This window comes from Taudactylus pleione, unplaced genomic scaffold, assembly GCF_031769625.1.
Source record: "Taudactylus pleione unplaced genomic scaffold, aTauple2 ptg000093l, whole genome shotgun sequence".
In the NCBI taxonomy this organism is placed as follows: Eukaryota; Metazoa; Chordata; class Amphibia; order Anura; family Myobatrachidae; genus Taudactylus; species Taudactylus pleione.
In genome coordinates this window covers 25,712,710-25,736,126 of record NW_028284495.1, presented here as the reverse complement: position 1 = coordinate 25,736,126, position 23,417 = coordinate 25,712,710, and the positions used below count along the sequence as shown (strand labels likewise).

Genomic DNA, 23,417 nt, shown 5'->3' with positions numbered 1-23,417 from the left:
GAATATTTAGATATGGGAGACTCAACCTGTAAATGTCTACGATGTTGGGGAGAGGTGTCCATTGTGAAAAATGCTGTAAAACATCTCCGTATACATTGACGAAGACATTACACGAATGGAATATGGAACTTTAGTTTTAAGAATTGTCTACGATTAGGGAATGTCTGCACTCAGCCATCTTTTATCACTGTGTTTTGTGCAGTCACTGTCTCCTCGTATAAGGTCCTGCCTGTCTGACATCACCTTGATGCTGTAATTTTTATACATGTACTGCAAAATTTGTTACAAACCCATAGTAGCCAGAACAGGTTGCACGATTGTATTGTCTGCTTGAAATTACAAGTTTGTTTTAAAATGTAATTGGCATCCATTTGTTTGTTTCTAAAATCTGGTTAGCTTGTTGTTATGTTTACTACTTATTTAATTGTAACTGTTAAATTGCTTGTTTAAATGTATAGTGCTTGCATTCTAACAATAAATATTCTTTCCACAGGATAAAGATGGTGACCGGGCAGTTCATCATGCAGCCTTCGGTGATGAAGGCTCTGTGATCGAGGTGTTACACAGAGGTGGTGCAGATTTAAATGCTCGTAACAAGCGTAGACAGACTCCGCTCCATATTGCTGTAAACAAAGGTCACTTGCAAGTTGTTAAAACTTTATTGGACTTTGGCTGTCATCCTAGCCTGCAGGTAAAATGTTTCTTATATTCTGTATAAAAACTAATCATTGCGCCTCGCTGCAGATTGTCATGATGGTCTTACATGGGCATTAGAGTGTGAGCTGTGTACTACTGAGTGAGTTTTTTCGGCCATGGATGTAAGCATGTACAACACGGATACCTAGGTAAGGTCTGGTTGTTATCTTGGATCATTAGTTGCATTAATGTAACCCTTTTTCCTCTGTGGGTGGAGTTTAATATTTATTTTCTACTTCAGGGTCCATAGGGTATCCACAGGATACCTTGGGTATAGGTGTGACGTCAGTCGCAGGGCACCAAAGAGTTAAGCTTTCAGCCTCCCAGGATGCACTAGGTCCCCCTCCTATACCCCGCCCCCGGGCCAAGGCACCTCAGTTTTTTTTTGGTGCCCGGCCGGAGTCGGGTGCACCTGTTGGAGTGGGGGCTAGAAGAGCCCCTGAAGCTTATTCTTCATGCAGCTGTGGCTGCACATCTGGATGAACAGCATGGACAGTCAGTCCTGACGTCCATGCTGTCTTCCCTACACCCCGCCGGTACCAGAACGCCGGTACTGATCCGGGGATGCTGGTGGGCGTCTGGGGTCACAGCTAGCGGTGACCCCAGATGTTCCGGACCATGGCCGGATTCAAGGGGGACAGAGGTAAGCAGCGGGGTCCCGCGGTGGGTCCCCGCTGATCACATGGTCCTAAGTCCCCAGGCAGGGGGCTCCCTGGGGACTGGCTGCAGCGTGGAGCCAGGCGACCAACCTGCGCTTCCACTACCCCCTGGGACAGCGGACCGCAGCAGAGCGGTAGCGCTGCGGCATCCCAGGGGTTAAATGCATGCCAGGGGAGCGCGCCTTCCCTGTCTCACAGCCGGCGCCTCCCCCGCTGCACACAGCCCTCTCTGCATGCTGCCGACTGGTCCTGTGGCAGCGCTCCTCCCCCAGGCCAGCCTCCTCTCTGCTCCTCGGCGGCCATCTTCTCCAGAACGCATGGTGAACGCTGCTGGAAGCGCTGGACGGAAGCATCGTGGTCTGGGTCCCCCCGCATACCTCTCCTCCGCTGTGGTCAGGTCTGTGTATGCAGCGCTGTGTCCTACCAGGCCCTGTGTCTGTGTAGTTGAGTGATCAGCGCTGTTAGTGCAGGAATTGTTATTTCTCTGCATTGTATGTGACTGTGCTAGCGCTGCTGCCTGTAACTTTTCTTCTCTAAACTGTCAGCTTTATTACTGTCCCTGTTCTTCTGCTAAAGCCCTTGCGGTGCGGTGCTGCAGGGTGGTCTCTCGCCTATTTAATACTTAATTGGTGAGAGAGGTCACATACGTGGTGCCATCATGTCTGAAAGTGATTTTCCCCTCCGGCTACAGTGTACCACGTGCAAAGTACCGTTAGCGGAGGGGGAGGGTAGCGCGGAGGGCCTTTGCCGGCAGTGTTTGTCCATGGCGCGGCCTATTACGGTTACAGCACCGGTACAGGAGCCGCCCTGGGCTTGTTTCGCTCAGGCGTTAACAGCTTTAGTGGGCCAGTTAGCTCCGCAGCCCGCGTTTACTCCGATGGGTTTGTCCCAGCAGTCTGTGGTGTCGTCACCCATGCAGGGGTTCCCACGACAATTGGTGGTACCCCACAGTCTCCCTATTTCCCCGCTCCCGGGTTCTCAGGAGCCAGCGTGGGTTAACTCCCTGACGAGTTCTGTACAGCACTTGTCGGATGTGTTGCAAGGGGAGTCTGTGATGCGGCCTCATAAAAGGCCGGTGGCTTCTCTGTCCGCTCCTTATGAGGATGACGAAGGGACGTCTGATGATGGGGAGATTCTGGATCCTTACGATCAGGAACCTCTCCATACTAAGGACGCTGATGCTAAGTCCAAAGTATATATTCCTGGACTTATTCGGGCGGTCCGCACAGCCTTGGTGATTGAGGACGAAGTTCCCCCAGCGGCTAAATCTAAGTATGCCTTTTTCAAAGATGTGAAGGGCGATGCCACAGTCTTTCCTCTTTCGGGTCAGTTGGTGGACCATTTAGAGGAGGCGTGGAAACAACCTGGCAAAAGATACCAGCCGCAGAGACGCCTGGCGGTGGCTTATCCGTTCGCGGATAATTATTTTGCTAAGTGGGAATCCCCTCCACAGGTGGATTCTCACGTGACCCGTCTTGTCCGTAGTGCCACATTGCCGATGCCATCCATGTCCTCCCTTAAGGATGCTACGGACCGCAAGGTAGAAATCTGCCTGAAGTCCGCTTATTCCCTTGCAGGGGGGGCAGCACGGCCGGCTATGGCCATTTGCTGGGTTGCCAGAGCGATGGAGCGCTGGGCGGATTCATTAGAGGCTTCTTTTGAATCCGACTGTCCGGCCGATCAGGCGGAGTTGATTGGCAATCTCCGTGATTCGGCCACCTACATCAACGAGGCGGCTCTAGACATTAGTACTCTGGTGTCTAGAATTTCTTCAGCAGCGGTAGCTGCTCGTCGCACCTTGTGGCTGCGATCCTGGAAGGCGGACGCAGATTCCAAGAAAGGTCTGAAAGCGTTGCCGTTTACCGGAGAAGTTCTCTTCGGTCCGGATCTGGATAAGATTGTGGCCACGCTGGCGGCAGCCAAATCTGCTTGTCTCCCGTCGGCCGCTGCTCCTTCTGGTTCGGGACCATCGTCCTTTCGGTCATCTAGGGCCCAGGGCAGGCCCAAACCACAGTCGTTTCCTCGACAGGCTGGCCCTAAGAAATCGGTCAAGCCCCGGAAGCAGGCATGGAGTACCAGACGTCCGGCCCCCAAGCCAGATGACAAGCCTGCGGCCTGACGGTCCGGGCCTCCCTTTGGGGGATCCCAGGGTGGGAGGCCGCCTGCTACAGTTCGCCCAGTGTTGGTCGACCACTACGACAGACACTTGGGTTCTGGAGGTGGTTTCCCACGGATACGCCCTCTCCTTCCGGCACAGACCCCCGGCTCGCTTCTTCACCACGGGTCTCCCATCAGACCGGAACAAGGCTACGGAGCTGCGGAAGGTATTGCACACTATGCTCCAGGCTGGAGTTATAGTGGCGGTTCCATTCTCCCAGAGGGGCCAGGGTTTCTATTCAAATCTATTTTTGGTACAGAAACCCAATGGGTCATATCGTCCGATTCTCAACCTCAAAGCACTCAACAAGTCTTTGCGGGTCCCGAAGTTTCGGATGGAGACCCTACGGTCCATCATTCTGGCGCTGGAACCTGGGGACTACTTGGTGTCATTGGACATACAGGACGCTTACCTGCATGTCCCTATTCTTTGGCGCCATCAACAGTTCCTCAGGTTTGCAATCCGCAGCGACCACTTCCAGTTTCGGGCGTTACCTTTTGGCCTGGCAACAGCACCACGTGTTTTCACCAAGGTGATGGCGGTCATGGCGGCTTCTCTGCGGCTGCAGGGAGTCCGCATGTTGCCGTATTTGGACGACCTGTTATTGGTGGCAGGATCTCCAGAGCTCCTGTTACGCCACTTGGACCTGACCATTGCACTGCTGCAACGGCACGGCTGGCTAATCAACTGGCAGAAGTCCACTCTAATCCCGTCTCGGAGGATTCTGCATCTTGGAGCCTTATTGGACTCGGGACAGCAAAGGATCTTCGTGACGGAGGACAAGATCTCTGCTTTACAGTCAAGGGTGCGCAGTTGCCTGCACAACCGCCGGGTGTCCTTACACTCGGCGATGAGGTTACTGGGCTCCATGGTGTCGGTGTTCGACATGGTGGAATACGCCCAGTTTCACTCCAGACCTCTGCAGCACCTGATCCTGTCCAAGTGGAACGGGCTGACTCAGTCTTTGAAGTCCCAGACGATTGTGCTCACCCAGGAGGTTCGCCTGTCCCTTGCGTGGTGGTTACAGACGACCCACCTCAACAAGGGACGTCCGTTCTGGGTTCCAAATTGGGTCCTGTTGACAACGGACGCCAGTCTTCGGGGCTGGGGAGCAGTTTCGGGTCCACACTTGTTCCAGGGCAGGTGGACGCCGACAGAAGCGGAGCTTCCAATAAATATCTTGGAACTCCGTGCGGTCTTCAATGCTCTCCAGCAGGCACAGCGGTTTCTCCAGGGTCGCCCGGTGCAGGTCCAGTCGGACAACGCTACCACCGTGGCCTACATAAACAGGCAAGGAGGAACTCGCAGTCGGGCGGCTCTCGTAGAGGTCTCTCGGATCCTGGTTTGGGCGGAGCGCAATCTTCCGGCCATATCAGCGGTCTTCATCCCGGGAGTGCTAAATTGGGAGGCGGACTTTCTAAGTCGCCAGGACGTTCATCCGGGGGAATGGTCCCTGCACCCGGACGTTTTTCAACTACTGGTGGACAGGTGGGGTCTTCCAGAAATCGACCTCATGGCGTCCCGGCACAACAACAAGTTGCCGGTGTACGGGTCTCGCACAAGAGACGAAGGGGCGTCTCTGGTGGATGCTCTGTCCGTCCGGTGGACGTTCCGGTTCGCATACCTGTTCCCTCCGGTCTCCCTTCTTCCACGGGTAATCCGGAAATTCAAACAGGAAGGAGGGACGCTCCTGTTGATAGCTCCCGCGTGGCCCAGACGGCACTGGTTCTCAGACCTTCAGGGTCTGTCCGTGGACATTCCTCTGCGGTTGCCGCTACGACCGGACCTTCTGTCTCAGGGTCCTTGCCTTCACCCGGACCTGACTCGGCTGTCTTTGACGGCGTGGCTGTTGAGACGGCCATGCTGAGGTCCCGGGGGTTTTCCAGCTCTGTGGTGCGTACCATGTTACGAGCTCGGAAACCGTCTTCCGCGAGGATATACCATCGCGTGTGGCATACGTTCTTCCAGTGGTGTCGACCGAGAGGTTATGCACCGCGGGAGTTTCGTCTGTCTCGGATTCTCGCCTTCCTGCAAGCGGGACTAGATCATGGGCTTCGCCTTGCTTCTTTGAAGGTACAGGTTTCGGCCCTATCTGTCTGGTTTCACCGTAGGATTGCTACAATCCCGAATGTGCGCACCTTTATGCAGGGTGTTCTCCGCATTCAGCCGCCCTTTGTTCCACCTGTGGCGCCTTGGGATTTGGCTGTGGTCCTGAGGGCTCTCCAAGGACCGCCGTTTGAACCACTGGGCTCAGTGGATCTTAAATGGCTAACAGCTAAGACTGTCTTCCTTCTGGCTATTGCTTCGGCCAGACGTGTTTCTGAGTTAGGGGCTCTTTCTTGTAGACCCCCTTTCTTGGTTTTTATGGGAACAGGGCAGTGCTCCGCACTCGGCCCGAGTTTCTTCCCAAAGTTGTTTCCCAGTTTCATGTTAACGAGGAAATAGTTGTTCCGGCCTTTAACTCACCGGGTCTTTCCGTGGGTGAGGCCTCTTTGGATGTTGTGCGGGCCTTAAGGACTTATGTTGACCGCACTTCTTCGTTTAGGAAGTCGGACGCTTTGTTTGTCCTCTATGGCTTCCGTAAAAAGGGTTGGCCTGCTTCAAAGCAAACTTTGGCAGCCTGGATCCGTATGGCTATTTCTGAAGCTTATCTTCATGAAGGCCTACCGGTCCCTCCTTCTCTGAAGGCTCATTCCACTAGGTCTGTGGGTCCTTCGTGGGCAGCTCGACGTGGTGCCTCGGCAGTTCAGATCTGCAAGGCTGCTACGTGGTCTTCTGTCCATACCTTCGTGAGGTATTACAGGTTTGACACCTTCGCCTCTCAGGATGCTTCCTTCGGGCGGCGGATTCTCCTTTCTGCACAGGAGCGTCCCCACCCTTAAAGGATACTGCTTTGGGACATCCCCAAGGTATCCTGTGGATACCCTATGGACCCTGAAGTAGAAAATATGAGATATGGTATGAACTTACCCTTGTTATCTCTATTTCTACGAAGTCCATAGGGTTCCACAGGACTCCCGCCCTGTCGCACCTGTGCTGCAGATGGGCTTTGCTCTGGTCACCGGTTTTCCGTCTCCCTCTGGTGAGAATGTGATTCTTGTATGTGTCCAGATCTTTGTTCTCTCTCTTCCTTCTCCTCCGGCCTATGGCTTGGTAACTAACTGAGGTGCCTTGGCCCGGGGGCGGGGTATAGGAGGGGGACCTAGTGCATCCTGGGAGGCTGAAAGCTTAACTCTTTGGTGCCCTGCGACTGACGTCACACCTATACCCAAGGTATCCTGTGGAACCCTATGGACTTCGTAGAAATAGAGATAACAAGGGTAAGTTCTTACCATATCTCATATTTTTGCTTGCAGAGTTCATTTCAGGGTATTTCTAAAGATTTAAAAGCCTGCTCATTCCCTCTAAGAAAACTAATATAGGGGGTATAGTCATAATGTCGACATTTACCATGTCAACACCACAATGTCGACCATCATAATGTCAACATTGTTGAAAATTCCATCATTGAACTTGTCGGCATCTGTAGAATGTCGACATGTGAAATGTTGACATTCTGCAGGTTCCTGAAGGGGGAGGGGAGGGGAGAGTTAGGCACTAGGGGGTAGGGTAGGCTAGAGTTCTGCTTTAGGGGGTTGGTTAGGGCTTAGAGTTAGCAATACTCACCGCCGGAAGCATCATAGGGTTCGCCGGAAGTCAACAGGACGTCACCACTGGAGACGACGTGCTGGTTAAATCACAGCTAGTCCACCAGGGACGTTTAGTCTAATCATGTCGAATTTCATAATTGTCGACATGATGACCGTTGATGTGGTCAATGTTGACGTGCTGTATTTGGACGTTACGACAATATAAGTTTCTACTTCAGGGTCCATAGGGGGTCCACACGGTTGACCTTGGGGTACAGCTGGATCTGGATCCACGGGCACCACGCAGTTAAAGCTTTTGCTGCTCCCAGGATGCACTTGGGTCCATCCTCCTCTATACCCCGCCACAGGCGCCTCAGTTTTAGTTCGTGCCCGGCCGGAGTCAGGTCACCCTGACGCGGTGGGGCTGCATAAGCAACCCCTAAGCTTATTTTTAGAAGAAGAAGATTTTATTTTTTCTCTTCAGAGCGGCGGCATCAGACTGTCCAACTGGACGTCCACGCTGCCGCTCCAACAGCCCCGCTGGCGCTGCAATGCCAGTACTGATCTGGGGATCGCAGCGGGACCCCGGAGTCAGTACTAGCGTGGCTCCGGGACCTCCTACGGACTGCTGCCGGAATCACAGGGCCAGGTAAGCCGCGTGCAGCGCATCGTGCTGCGTGCAGGGGAAAGGAATGCAGTCTTTAGCCGCCGGTCTCTGGGGACAGACCGACGGAGCTAGTAGCGGCGGCGGGCTCCCCCTTCAAAGGAATACCCCTTGTGACCGCTGGACCACCAGGGAGTAATTGCTGGAAGGGAACCAGCGTCCCTGGGGTTAATTACTAGCCAGGGGAGGCAGCCTTCCCTGGTTTAACAGCTCCTCCCCTCAGCCCAGCGCACCTTCTCTCATGCGTGCTGGCGTCGCTGGGCTGTTCCTGCTTCGGCCACCCCTCCTCAGAGCTCTCCGGCGGCCATCTTCTTGTGTTATACGGAATGTGGATACCAGCGCTACAGTATGCCTGCCAATGTTCTCGGAAGCAGCTGGGCACAGAGTTGTCCAAACTCAAGAGAAGATAATGGGTTAAATAGTAGTGTCCAGCGCTAACCTACTCTAATGATGTATGAGAAAGTATTATGTCCAGTGATGCAGCAGTGAATACAAGAAGTGTCAAATAGTTATGTAATCAATATTTATTAAAATAAGTATAAAGTGTTCAAGGAGTTACTAATACTCCTGTATAAGTATTAAAAATATACGATATGTGATATTAGGGAGGTATCCAACTGTAGTACAATAAAGTAGGGATTAAAGTTCCTAAGCAGTGACTCTAGTAGATGGATAAGAGAGCTCCTTTAGGGTGCCTCTTTCCATAGGCCACCAATAGGTGTCTACGTGTACCTAGGTCAAAAATACAAGGGTCCCAAATGTGGAAAGATTTCTCTGGATAGGTGTGGATACCTATATCGAGGTGCAGGTAACATAAGGTAACCCCTGTAATAGGGTCCCTTTCCGTATAGCTCCCCGTGCCTACGTCTCCCTGATGTCACCTCTCTGACAGTCCGTAGTAGAAAGGATGGTGCTTGTATGCACATATACGTGTCACAATGTTACTGTTATATCCCAAGGGGTTTATGATAGTGCAGGGTGTAGGTTTAACCCTCATACAGGGCTGACCTTCCGTATGAATGATCATACGTGCCCTCACTCAATGGGTATGATAAAGTTGAAAAAAGCACAGTGATGAACAATGTTTAAAATAGAGACAGGGGCAGCGTCCCGCACTCCTGTCCTTACCGTTGGCACGGTGGTGTACTTTTCGTGATACGTCCTCTCCCGTCTGGAGGTGACTGACGCCCACCGCTCTCCTCCACAGAGTCTGTGTGCCAGATTGGATGTCAGCGTGCACAGTTCTGAAGTGCGCCGGCGGGCTGCAGATGTTGCCCAGATCCTCTGTGATCTGTATAGGCAGCCTCCGGTGACTCCTCTCCTCCACAGCACCTGTTATCAAGAGGGGTGTGGGCAGGCGGGCATTGAAAAAGGCCATTAGGCTGAAACGCATTGTTGTTGATAACACGTGCACCACACAGCTACTCAGCAGATGAGCAGATAAGTCCACGTCCGGGCATTAGTAACAGACTACCGAATCTATCCGGCTGTGTGCGCGCCAGCCTGCCCACACCCCTCTTGAAAACAGGTGCTGTGGAGGAGAGGAGTCACCGGAGGCTGCCTATACAGATCACAGAGGATCCGGGCAACATCTGCAGCCCGCCGGCGCACTTCAGAACTGTGCACGCTGACATCCAATCCGGCACACTGACGCTCACCGCTCTCCTCCACAGAGTCTGTCACCTCCAGACGGGAGAGGACGTATCACGAAAAGTACACCACCGTGCCAACGGTAAGGACAGGAGTGCGGGACGCCGCCCCTGTCTCTATTTTAAACATTGTTCATCACTGTGCTTTTTTCAACTGTATCATACCCATTGAGTGAGGGCACGTATGATCATTCAAACGGAAGGTCAGCCCTGTATGAGGGTTACACCTACACCCTGCACTATCATAAACCCCTTGGGATATAACAGTAACATTGTGACACGTATATGTGCATACAAGCACCATCCTTTCTACTACGGACTGTCAGAGAGGTGACATCAGGGAGACGTAGGCACGGGGAGCTATACGGAAAGGGACCCTATTACAGGGGTTACCTTATGTTACCTGCACCTCGATATAGGTATCCACACCTATCCAGAGAAATCTTCCCACATTTGGGACCCTTGTATTTTTGACCTAGGTACACGTAGACACCTATTGGTGGCCTATGGAAAGAGGCACCCTAAAGGAGCTCTCTTATCCATCTACTAGAGTCACTGCTTAGGAACTTTAATCCCTACTTTATTGTACTACATTTGGATACCTCCCTAATATCACATATCGTATATTTTTAATACTTATACAGGAGTATTAGTAACTCCTTGAACACTTTATACGCCTCACCTCTTTTCGATGAGGCATATTTATTGCAAAACTTGTTGTCATGTCTGATGAGGAGAATGAGCACTCCGTGGCTCCTGTGTTGTTTTCCTGCCGACGCTGTTCGGCAGGGGTTGATGGGGTGGATTTGTCACCGGATGGTCTGTGCGGGCGGTGCCAGCTGGTACCTGGTCCCTCTAAACCCCCGGTGGCGCAGGATCCTCCTTGGGCGATGTTTTCACAAGTGCTGGCGTCTTGTGGTCCCATCTGCGGTCCCTTCTAGGGCGTTGCCCCAGCCTACAATCCCCCATTCCCCGGGTGTTCCGCATTTGTTGCAGTCTCTCCCCGGGTCTCAGACTGTGGGTCCTTATTCGGGGTTGCCTGTGTACGTACAGTCTCCCGCAGTGACGCAGCAGTCAATGGTACCCTTTCAGGGGTATCCTCAGGCGGTAGCCCCTCCCTGGGGCAATGTACTCTCCAGCTCTGTTCAGAGTCTGGCGGCCTCGTCGTCGGCTTTTCAGTCGATGTTACACAGTGACTTGCCCCCAAAGGCGTCCAAGCGACCTGTTCCGGCTTCACTGGCGGCGCAGTTCACGGACGTGTCTTCAGATGACGGAGAGGTACATGAGGACTCTGACTCGGATGCTGTGGCCCAGGAGGTGGAGACTACGTCCTCCATTAATGTGCCGGCATTGGTTAGGGCGGTGCGGGCCATCCTGCATATAGAGGAGGATGTGCCAGCTCCCAGGTCGAAGTATCCGAATTTTAAAAAGGCCAAGGTAACTTCGACTGTTTTTCCCCTGTCCGACCAGTTGACGGATAATATGGCGGGGGCCTGGCTGTTGCCCAGCAAGAGATTGCAACCACAGAAACGGTTGCCATCTAACTATCCCTTTCCTGAGGCTCATGGCAGGAAATGGTAAACCCCGCCTGCGCTGGATTCCCATGTCACCTGCTTAATTAAAAGTGCTACTTTGCCATTACAGTCTATCTCCTCCCTGAAGGATCCCAAGGACAGGAAAGTGGAGACTTGTTTATCTACTCTCTCTCTGGGACAGTGGCCTGTCCGTCCATGGCCATCTCTTGGGTGACTAAGGCCATTGAGAGCTGGACCAACGCTTTAGAAGATACCTTTCTGGAAGATGCTCCGGCTATCCAGAGAGCGTTGATAGGACAGATGAGAGATGCGGCTTCCTATATTGGGGAAGCAGCGTTGGATGCAAGCCTGCTGACCTCTAGGGTGTCAGCTGCAGCTGTGTCGGCGCGTCGGTCCTTGTGGCTGCGGTCCTGGAGGACTGACGCGGATTCTAAAAAGGGTCTGGAGGCCTTACCTTTTAATGGAGAGTTGCTATTTGGTCCAGATTTGGACAAAATAGTGGATACTCTTGCTAAATCAAAGTCTGCCTTCCTCCCTTCGGCTTCAGTGCCGGCTAAGGTGAGGAGCTCAGCCTTTCGGTCCTTTCGGGGTTCAGGGAAAGGCCAAAGGTCAGTCCTTTCCGAGGCAGTCGGCGACTAAGACCGCTTCGAAGCCCAAGAAGCAGGCCTGGAGTTATTGTTTGGAATTTACATAATTGTTGAGTCTCCTATGGTTCAGAATAGTGCGATAGGCTCCTGAGGGTTTCTTAAAGAGGAATAATTTGGGGTTAAAGCCTTTGCTCTTCTCATTTAAGGGAACTGTGGCAATAGCCTTGACTTTGATGAATCTTTGTAGACTGTCTTGAAGATTTTCTAGTTCTGCTAAGTCTTTGGAGTTCTAGACTATAAAAAGACATTTACTCTTTGATAGCGATTACCCATCTTGTAGCATTTTTTTTTTTTTTATAACCTCTAAACCCATAAAATATGTCTTATGTCCATATGTCTGTATATTGCAACATTTTGGCCGTTACTGGTGTGAGGGGACTGATCCTGACATTAGTCATTGTGGGAATTCTCCGATTTTGTTTATTTTTTCCTTTCATTTTTTTTTATCTTTAAGGCTCTATAGAAGACTGTCTGAGCTAGAAGGAAATTCTTGCGGTTGAATTTCCTTCCTGGATTTTAACTCTCTAGAACTGCTGATGTGAGAATGGGGCTGAAAAACCAATCACTCCATCCTTTGTCTTTCTCCAGAAGAATTTTGTAATCTGGAATATAATTTTTCTCCAAATATAAATGTCCCTTCATATGGGAGATTGGTCAAGCTCTATTTAGACTGGGTGTCTCCTACCAGGGACAAAATCAATGAGTATGCCTATACCTGAAGTCATTTGATAGTTTCTAGTCATCCAGGTCTGTATCTCCATATGTTTATAGGCAAGCCTCCTCATTTTCAGCTGGTAGTTACCCTCCTTGTTTTGTTTTTTATTGGACTATATTGCTTCAGTGATACTCTTATTTGTTTGCCATTGTTGATGTGTTATATTATGGAGGTAATGCACTAAATGGCTCTCTCCATTTTAACATATCACTTCTTGTTTTGACGACTGCATGTACCTTGATGGCTATAAAACAGCCTTTTGACACAGCCGCCTTGATTCCATTCTAAAGTACTCATTTTGGTGTATGTACATTTCCCACCCTCTTTTCTGCTTTGTTTTCACCAAAAGTAATGCACTACATTTTGTTATTTTTCATATACCTCTTTCTGAGTCATCTGGATTGAGAATTGATCCAGTGGAAGAACCTTGAACTAAGTTCTGCATAACAGTGGAACAGCGTTTTCACTTTTCTTGAATGTGGTCCAGTATCAACATCCCCTCCTTTCAATAAGAATATTGATTTTCCTCTCCAATATTCTATCCTTTTGAAGCCTACTGACTCTTTCAACACCTCCCAGATGCACTACTAAGTTACAGTCCTATTGGGGTTTGTACTATCTCCATACCTCCCTATACCATTAGCTCTTAAGTGGTTATTCACATTGTTTGCAATGTTGATAATAATCCTTTTGAGTATTGGTGATATTCTGTTGGTTTAGCCTGAAGCTTGGCACGTTCCATTATGGTGTACTACACTTTCTTATTATCCAATTTAAACTTTCTAGGTGCACCAATTTCCATAGACTCCTCACTAGAGGCATGTTCCACAACACATGAAGAATCCCATTTTAAATGAGAACACCTATCTTCCACATCTGTTCGTGTTAAATACCTTGGTCTTGTTTTATCCAGGAAATAAATGAAAATGTTCAGTATTCTGAAATTTTTCCTTAGGCTGGAAACTAAATTTAGGACACACATTCCTGTCCTTTTCTACAAGAAAAAGTTTTGTCAAATGAAGCACACAACAAGTGAAATGGTACCGTCCTTACCACAGGATCTAACACAGTACAGAGAGACAATATCTCCGTTTACTAACTTCCACTGATGAAATGCAGGATAACTGGAAAACACCCCTAATTTATAGCTTAACTCAAGAAGATGTATTTTTAGCTGTTTTGTATCGGGCGCAAACTGTTTTGCAAATGCTTCCTCTGTTAGTTATTGTGGACAATCTGTCTTTGTGTATGTGGAATGTGGAGAAACCATTTTGGTTCACACTTAAGCCTGGCTGGCCTGCAACTAGGCCATATAGAATGACCTTGGTAATCGTGCATGCACGGAAGCTCATCTTGTATCCGCAATTTAGAATATTCGTTGTACTTATTACCAGAACTACTATTACAGAACGGCTTGCAACTTGTGAATGGTGCATCACCTAGAACTGAAGGAAAAGGAAAATCCCTGCATTGAGCAGAAAGAGTAAACCCTGTCTGCCTAGCTATAGACACTGCAAAAGACACTGTGGGAAAAGCAGGAGCTCTTCTATATAACATCCAAGGGGCTGTTTTTGTAAATACCTGTGTCTATTTAAAGGCAATAACTCATAGTAAGAGATTCTGTGGAGTATTGAACTAAAAAAAAATGAGACTAAGGTTCTGGTATGCCTACAAAAAAATAAAAAAAAAATTGAAATATGCTGTTGTCTGCAGAATAAGTGCCCATTTCTCACTTTACTATTCTGGAATAGACACTGTAAGGGTGTATACATTATCATTCACCTGTGGTGCATTCCACTATTCTGTGCTCATGGAAACCATCTCCTCTTAAGTGCTTATCAATGTAGTGATTGATTTGATCATATTTACAAATGCTCTAAATAACTGGTTAAAAATGTTCCATGCTGAGTTCATGCTCTATTCAGTGTTTGGTAAAATTAGCAGGAGATTTAATGTATGACGATTCTGACAAGTGGTTATCAATGACTTCATGTTGAACACCGAAGCATTGTGATTACCTTGCATGTGTTAAGCGGATGGTTATCCATTTTGTTTTCCAGAGGACTGACTGTTAAATTACTAATACCCCTTTCAGACATACTGAGATTCCTGGGATTTTCGCCTGCCTTGGCCAAAATTCCCGGGTCTCATGTCTGTGTGAAAGGTACCTACCCGGGAACACGTTCCCGGGTAGCCGCCCCTGCAATCGACCAGGGTTTTTCCTGGGACTTAAGTCCCGGGAAATTACCCTGCTTCTGTCTGAATGGTGCTACCCGGGAATTTACTACTCCCGGGCAGCACCAAGCAAGCTTATGCATGTAGCTGACAGCGCAGAGCGTCCTATAGGACGCTCAGCACTGCTGCTTTGAGCTGACAGCGCACAACGTCCTATAGGACGCTCAGCGCTGCTGCTTTGTTTGAGCTGACAGCACAGAGCGTCCTATAGGACGCTCAGCGCTGCTGCTCACCACCCCCAGGACCGGCCGGCTGTGCCACAGCGGGCCGCCCGCACTCCCGCTGGACCACCAGGGAATTAAAATAAATGTTAAAAAAATAATAATAATAATAAAAAAAAAACTGCATTACGATTGGGCGGCTTTTGGCTGCTGAATGATGACATCATCAGCCAGAGAGGGGATAGGCTAGGAGGAGCAGACGGCAGAGAAGAGACAGGTAAGCAGATAAACCCTGCTCTTGTCTGAAAGGGGTCTACCTGGGAATTTCCCGGGTAGACACACTAGTGTGAAAGGGGGGTCTCGACCAAATACCCGGGAATTTGCACAGGAGAAATTCCCGGATCTGAGCAGGAAATTTCCTGGGTTGTATGTCTGAAAGGGGTATAAATTACTACTAATAAACTCTGCTGCCGTGAATCTGTTACTTGGTGATCATGTAAAGGCTACTAATGTTGGCATCCTTTAATTGAAACTACTGATCTTTGGCTCTTCCTGTTTTATTTCCTTCCTTTCTCTTCCATACATGTATATTTTACATTAGCATCAGTTGGGGTGGATACAGGAGCTGATTGGGCTGTCACAGGTACAGGTAGCTCACCGTCTCACCTGTGGCAGTACTGGTTACACGATTGTATCTATTAGCATCAGTTGGGGTGGATACAGGAGCTGATTGGGCTGTCAGAGGTACAGGTAGCTCACCGTCTCACCTGTGGCAGTACTGGTTACACGATTGTATCTATTAGCATCAGTTGGGGTGGATACAGGAGCTGATTGGGCTGTCACAGGTACAGGTAGCTCACCGTCTCACCTGTGGCAGTACTGGTTACACGATTGTATCCATTAGCATCAGTTGGGGTGGATACAGGAGCTGATTGGGCTGTCACAGGTACAGGTAGCTCACCGTCTCTCTCACCTGTGGCAGTACTGGTTACACGATTGTATCTATTAGCATCAGTTGGGGTGGATACAGGAGCTGATTGGGCTGTCAGAGGTACAGGTAGCTCACCGTCTCACCTGTGGCAGTACTGGTTACACGATTGTATCTATTAGCATCAGTTGGGGTGGATACAGGAGCTGATTGGGCTGTCACAGGTACAGGTAGCTCACCGTCTCACCTGTGGCAGTACTGGTTACACGATTGTATCTATTAGCATCAGTTGGGGTGGATACAGGAGCTGATTGGGCTGTCAGAGGTACAGGTAGCTCACCGTCTCACCTGTGGCAGTACTGGTTACACGATTGTATCTATTAGCATCAGTTGGGGTGGATACAGGAGCTGATTGGGCTGTCACAGGTATAGGTAGCTCACCGTCTCACCTGTGGCAGTACTGGTTGTTTTTTTCTTCTTTAGATGCAGACATGAAACGTTTGCACAGCCAGTTCTGTAGCTAGATAGTGATAGTGTTACCAGTCTCTGGCCAGTGTTGCCAGTCAATCATGCAGTAACCTGTTGCTTAAGCAGTGAGTACATGTCATAATTGGGCACAATATTTGCATCAGTTGGTACATGAGCACCTTTTAAAACACCCGGTGCTTATCTATAAATGTGATATTTGTCCAATATAAGTGACTGAGGGGCCACATGTTGGGCCCTCCAGAGCTAGCCTGTCTTCCATCACTGGGTTAAAAGTTTATTATTTCACTACTGTGAGCTCTGCGTCAGTGCAAGCGTTCTTTATTAGAGGGTTGTTGATGTGTCTTATGAAGCATGTGCGCCCCTATGTGCACTCTAATTTCTGCTCTTTGTCTCATTAATCGATGTTTCTAGACAACACCTCGACAGACCGAGCTGACTGCATAAAGCTCAGGTTGACTGGCATTTTATTGAGCACCTGCACCCACTGATAGGCTTAGATTAATGTGAGTGTGCATCCTGATTAGTGTATCATAGTGCATACACATTGTCCTCCATTGGTACACTGTTTTGTCCGTTTGCACAGTGGATACTACTGCTGATGTGTGATTGGATGAGTGGGTCTGAGCCATGTTATACTTAATGTTTTGGCGAATCCTCAAAGAAGCAAATAATAAAATGTAGTCAACAATGCCCAGCCAGGACTCTATGCTTAACATATGGACTAGGGCAGCTGGTGATACTATGCAACTGATGGACTATGTACGGTGACCAGACTGGCAGCCCCCTCCCTATACAGCTTATACTGCTACTAAGAAACCCAGAGAGGCGTAATGGTCAGATTTGGGGTATGTGTGGCTTCCTGCTCATTTAAACCACTAAAGCAATTCTCTTTCTTCAACCGTTACTCACGATTAATACTAAGCCTTACTTCTGACCAGCTCACTATCATTTAAGTATGGTAAATATGTAAATGATTACATTCCTAACATTTGTACTGGCTTATTTTCACATAAACCATTATTGGAAGTGCCAGTACTATTTGTACATGTACTGTGGCAGAGAAGCCTTTGTCAAGGTGCAGGTTTTAGAGAATCCTAATTCACACAATGAAAACTCTCTAATATAAACAATTTAGGATTGTTAGAAGAGTGTATATCTTTCAGTATAGCTTAATATGAACATACCACCATTCATTATAGTCATGTGTTATTAGATGCTGAATCTGTAGTCGGGAAAATACAAAGTATGTGAATGTGTCATCTAATTATATACATTAGATGGTAGATTTTTTTTTTCAATGCTATAATGCACCTTTTAATCACCCGGGAAAAAATGCCACATACATTCACGTAATTGATAGGTATATAGTTATCACATTCTTGGGTTTGTTTTGATTATTTTTGACATTTTATGTTTGTTTAAGTTTATTATCTTTAATGTGTTATTTGTGTAGTTTCTGTAACAATAGCTTTGTTTTAATCTTATTCAGTTTAAACATGGTTAGGCTGAATTCAGTTCAACGCGATGTGCTGCCGGACATGACCAAATACGCATATTACCAGTTATTACTGTAGGCAGATTTTGCTTATTCTCCTACGCGCCTCTGAGGTGTGAGAAATAATCATCGAAGATGTTGGCCACAGAGTGCTTTTGCCATAGGCACTCCGCGTACATTGCGCTGAATTGTATGCCCTTCTTTACAGTCTGCATAGAGAGGGGTGAGGGAGGTGACTGCTGTAAATAAATAGTTTGCCACTTATATTTTATGAATCTGGTGACATTCCCTTTGCAGGATTCGGAAGGTGATACTCCCCTACATGATGCAATAAGCAAAAAACGTGATGACATCCTGGCTGTGTTGCTGGAAGCTGGAGCTGACGTCACTTTTACAAACAACAATGGATTTAATGCCCTTCATCATGCTGCGCTGCGAGGAAATCCCAGGTAATGTGCTTGCAAATTGAACATGCATTCTGTTTTATTTAAATGTTCTTCAGTTGCATTATTTAGGATTTACTGTCTGTTTCTTAGTATGTTAAATGTGTTTTAGATTCTTATGGTTATTCTTCATTAGCTATTGTGGGTTTTGTGTTGAGAAGAACATTGTAGTTAGGTGCATTTATTGTGGTTAATTAGTATTGAGTTCTAAATAGAGCTAGGTTTGAAGACTGTCTGCGCTTGTTATATTGCGATTTAGGGGTTTGCTGCTGTTTAACGGAGGTTTTCTGAGTTCAGGTTATTGATAAGTTGTTGTATCGTGGCACATCCAAATGTAGGGTTCCTGCAGAGGGGGGTAGAAATGGAGTTGATGCATTGAAGGCACACTAACAGTTCTGGTTTTAGTGATATCCATGCTTGAGCACAGACAGTTAAATCAAAATAACTTAGGTACTAATTAAGTCACCTGTGCTCAAGTATGGCTATCCTTAAAACCTGGACTGTTAGTGTGCCTTAGCGGACCGTGGTTGGGACCCCAGCCCTGGAGATGTGAATCAAGATGAATTGGTGAGCAGCAGTGGTGAATTTATCGTAGGGAAGATTGCTCAATGTAGCTGTTATCCTTGTAGGCAGTACTGCATTCTTCTACGTCTGGCTTTCATTGGGGGGAAAAAATGTAAACGTGACTAATGCAAGTTATGTTAGCTTTCCTTTACAGTTTAAAATGAAGTGGTTGACAACCACAGTGAAGAACAACCACAGTGAAGATAAAATTACAAATATTATTTAAACTTCTTTAACCTTCATTCTCTGTAAATTTTACTTTTGTTTAGTACAAGTGAAATTTGGAGCTGGCCACCTCCAGGCAATCTTTTATTTCTTAATCCTAACAGTAGTACTTTTTTGTTATTCATTCTTATGAGCTGCTTTTATCATCTCCCAAAACTGCAGTTTTTCATCTGTTCAGTTTATTGTTTTTATTTGTACTGTTACTCTTTGTTCTGTCCAGTTAGGAGCGAAGGGGACGAATTGCCTTTGGAACAGCATAGAAACTCCAGCAACAACACGGCAATTCACCCTACTCGCAGCACCTAAATTCATCCAGGACTCCCACATTTCTACTTCTAGCCCTACTGGCTGCAAATAGAATGTGCGTGTCCTCTGAGGGGTGCGAGGGAAAACTTGCAATGCTAGCGGACTCATTTCTCATTGCAGAAGATTTAAATTCCCCCTTAGTGTCTTTGACATTAATGGCTACATTTATTTATTTTAGTTTCTTTTCCACCATATTTACCAACTATTTTTTATTCCCTGGTTTGCCCCAATGGAAGTGATGCCATTTAATGTACAAGAATATATTTGCATCATTTGCACAGCATACATAGAAATGTTGCAGCTTTAAGACAAGTAAGTACGGCTTTCCTGTAAAAGCGGCGTTTCCTATTCCTGATGAAGACCATTTTGGCCCAATGAAACAAATATGCTTAAAGTTAGTGTGGTTTTGTACCCACCAAGGGCGTAGTCTAAAGGGACCCATACATATGCAACGGATAGCGCATTTCCCTGTTCTGCCAATGTTGAAGAATGTCGATTCCCCGATCCCAACCCAAAATTGGTTGGAATCGTCGAGTCTGAGATTTTTAACATGTTGAGTTTCAATGATGTCTGCGGATCGGCGGTTTTGGCCAGCGGCGGCAGAATTGTGAATCGCGGCTCAGGTTTATGGGGCCCTTTAGGCTCAAACAGTTGTACAAATGTGTCCTCATAAACCTAGTCTCAGTAAGCCATTCGGCATGAAATGCCTGGCATGAGTGAACAGCCAGGTCATGTGCGACTCTGCTTGCACTAAGCCTCTCTTTTGCCCGTCTGAGTCTATACAAAGCACAATGGAACTTGCTGTGAAAAAAAGCTTCTGCTTCATAGCACTTCGTATACAGATTCAGACTCAGTCGCACACAGATATGTTGCATATGCTATCGAGTGAAGCGGTTTGTCACATCCGATTGCGACTAAGAGCCATATTCAATTAGCCGCGATAAGCAGTTATTGGCGAAAGTTCCCGCCGATGACGTCATTTCGCCAGGGGAAAACTTATCCCCGTATTCAATTCCAAAGACTTTTTACCAGGTGCGAAAAATCTGCGCTTTGTAACCAGCGGAAAAGATTCGCCTCTGAATGCAGGTGAAAAAAAATGCAGAAATGGGGGTTTGTGGTGCAAAGGTGCGGGAACACCCCTGCAGCCTTGGGACAGTCCCCCAAAGGTAAACTGCATCAAAAAAAGTTTAAAAAATATTTTAGATCACCCCAAAAAAGTACTTTCATTTTGGGGGTGAAAAAGTCCAAAGTTGGGGGACAAACTTAAAAACTAGCGAGTAGACTCCAGGGAGTCCCCTAAGTATATCCCAGGTGTTTTTTTGATTTCACGTGCTTGCTGAAGGTGCGTTTTTTATGTTTTTTTAAAACCTCTTAGCGATTTTTAACCATGCTTGCACTAATTTTCATGTACCCCAAATTTGCTGGGACTACTTATTTTTCCCCAAAAAAAACTGCTGAATGCTATTCTTCACCACTTGTGCAAAGATGCTAAATAGCAGCTATGGAGTCATTTAAGCACACAAATACCTTCAGCAGGGCTATTCGGCGGTATCCATAGTGATCCTCCATTTCAGTGAATCTTTTGGAGGTGTCATTCTTTTGGAATTGAATAGTGCGAAAACGGCCGCACGCACAAAAAGTGTTTTCTCCAAAAACACGCAATGTAGGCGGAAAGTCCGGCAGGCGAAAAGGTCGGGACTTTTCACGGCTAATTGAATATGCCCCTAGACGCATTAATGGCACAAAATGACGCTCAGCACAAGCCAAGTCGCACAGGACCTGGCACAATGAGAAGGGCTGTTTGCCGCGATTGCAGCTGTAGTGTATGAGGACACATCTGTAGTAGTCACTTAGAACTCAACTACTATACACTTGTCACTGTAGTTAAACAACAACTCACACAGACCATGTACATTTAAATTATAGGTGAGTCATCTTTGACGCTCCAGAACTACAAGTCCTAGCATGCATGCTGTCACCGGTAGTTCCACAGTTCGCCAAAGTCTGGATTAAATTATTCAATAATGTAGAAATAAGATAGATAAATAGGTAGAAAAGTATGCAGTATAGTTACATAGCTATAACTGGAGTGCAATAAAGAGTACAGCATATATTTACAAACATGTTATAGGTAACAGTCGGCCTTACCAAATATACCTATACATATAATGCACCATTGTTGTCTGGCACATGCACCTCCACCTTTTGAAAGCTATACAAAATTTGTACCCTTATATAATTTGGGGGACATACAAAGTTACTGCACAAACAGTGGGTATTGGGAATGGCAAGCCATAACACAATGGGGGGTATTAAAGGTTGGATTTAGTAGGATTAGTAAAGCCAATGTCCGGGATCTTTTTGGGGGAGAAAGATAATTGTGATCAGTGTGTGGAACGGGCACAGCAGGCTATTGTGTGTGTCCCTGCATGAGTCTTTATCTGGGTTGTTGGAGCAAAATACCATTGACCAGGTTAGCGTAGCTGGGGAAGGAGCATTTGGCAGGGAGAATTGGCAGCAGCCTCTGGTGTTAATATAAAAGTGGAATATAGGTAGTATTATGATGGAGTAGTAGGAGTAAGCGGTATGTAATGTACAAAAATAATTGCAGTGTTCTCCCCAGGCTGTTTTTTGCGGGTGTACGACCCGGCACTTTGGGAGCCTGCAAGTGTGGGACAGAGTTTGGGAGCTGTATAAAAAGGACCACATTCTACAGAATTTGCAGCTTTTTCATAATCAGATGACTGGGCCTCTAATAAGAAGAGGAGAGTTAATATATAAAATGTTATTTCAAGTTTAAATTATAAGGTCAGGTTTTAAAACATTTTATTATTGTGAAGGCCCCCACCCGGCTGCTTCTTTATGCCACCTTGCTGGAAAAATTTTTTGGGGAGAACACTGAATTGTATAATGGTTTGTACTAGCAGCATCTTTCTGTATAACCACAAGCCAGTGGTAATGTGTGCTGGCCAAGCGGTGGAAGAGATCTGTCATCGTAATCTAATCTTCACTGTGCACACTTGTCAGAGGGGTCACCATTACCACCCTTCAGTTTATGGTTCCACATAAATACAGAACAAACATGTCTCTAACAAAATAATCCGCATCTCAAAGTTGAGCGCTTATGAAACATTGCACTTACCGTATGTCTGCCAGGCACAGATATCCTTAATGAGAATTTTGTATAAGATGATACACCTGGGACCAGAGGGTCTATGTACTAAGCCTTGGAGAGAAAGTACCAATCAGTCAGCCCCTAACTGTCATTTTTCAAACACAGCCTGTAAGGTGACAGTTGGGAGCTGATTGGTTGGTACTTTATCTCCATTCACTTTAGCTCTCTTCAAGGCTCAGTACATAGACCCCCAGATGACTTTTGCTGGTGTAAAATATTGGCAGCTATTGATGTTTTTTTATTTCTTTTTTATGTTTAACACTACTACCCATGTACGGAGACACTTTAATGGCATTCCATAGTACATGTATGACCAAAGTAATATAAAAGGATGGGAGGATTTTTTGTTGTCAGTGTAATAATGTCTGTTAGTCTGTGTGGTGCATTTATATGAAAACTGTTCTGGTCAATATTACAGACAGAATTGTTTTCCCTCCTGTAGTACTTTGTCCATTCCTCATATACAATATGGTGATATGTGCTGGGCTGGTATATTATCCAGCTGGGGGGAAATTAAGTGTTGTAAGCACATGGAGCAGCTGTTAACAGAAGGATGTGATGATCTAATGTCACTGAGATTTTCTGGGTGACACCCATTTGACAGACGCTTGTGTTCCTGGTCAAGTTACTTCATGTCACTTTGTCCCAGACACTTTAAACAGTGTCTTCAATTTGATTACACAGGTGTACTTTGCCTGGTGAATGACACTATGGGCTCAATTCAGTCAGAAGCGACTAATGCTGGTTACACACTAGATCACAGGTTCTCAAACTCGATCTTCAGGACCCCACACAGTACGTTTCCAGGTCTCCTCACAGAATCACAAGTGAAATAATTAGCTCCTCCTGTGGATCTTTTAAAATGTGTCAGTGAATAATGACTACACCTTTGCACCAGCTGGTCACCTGGAAAACGTGAACTGTGTGGGGTCCTGAGGACCGAGTTTGAGAACCACTGCACTAGACTATTTGTGTTCCCAGCGACGGCAGACGCGACGAGATGATATATCTATCGGGCGGTCCGTACACACTGCATGATCTGCT

At 47.1% G+C, this 23,417-nt stretch overlaps 1 protein-coding gene across 1 annotated transcript in view; it reads left to right on the top strand.

The window, feature by feature from the left end:
- MIB1 (MIB E3 ubiquitin protein ligase 1) overlaps positions 1 to 23,417 on the top strand; it is a 130,206-nt gene that overhangs the window by 75,721 nt on the left and 31,068 nt on the right. The window contains exons 11-12 of the mRNA XM_088469617.1: positions 494 to 691; positions 17,958 to 18,109. Of these exons, the coding sequence (XP_088325743.1) occupies positions 494 to 691; positions 17,958 to 18,109 (350 nt within the window). The remainder of the gene's footprint in view (positions 1 to 493; positions 692 to 17,957; positions 18,110 to 23,417) is intronic.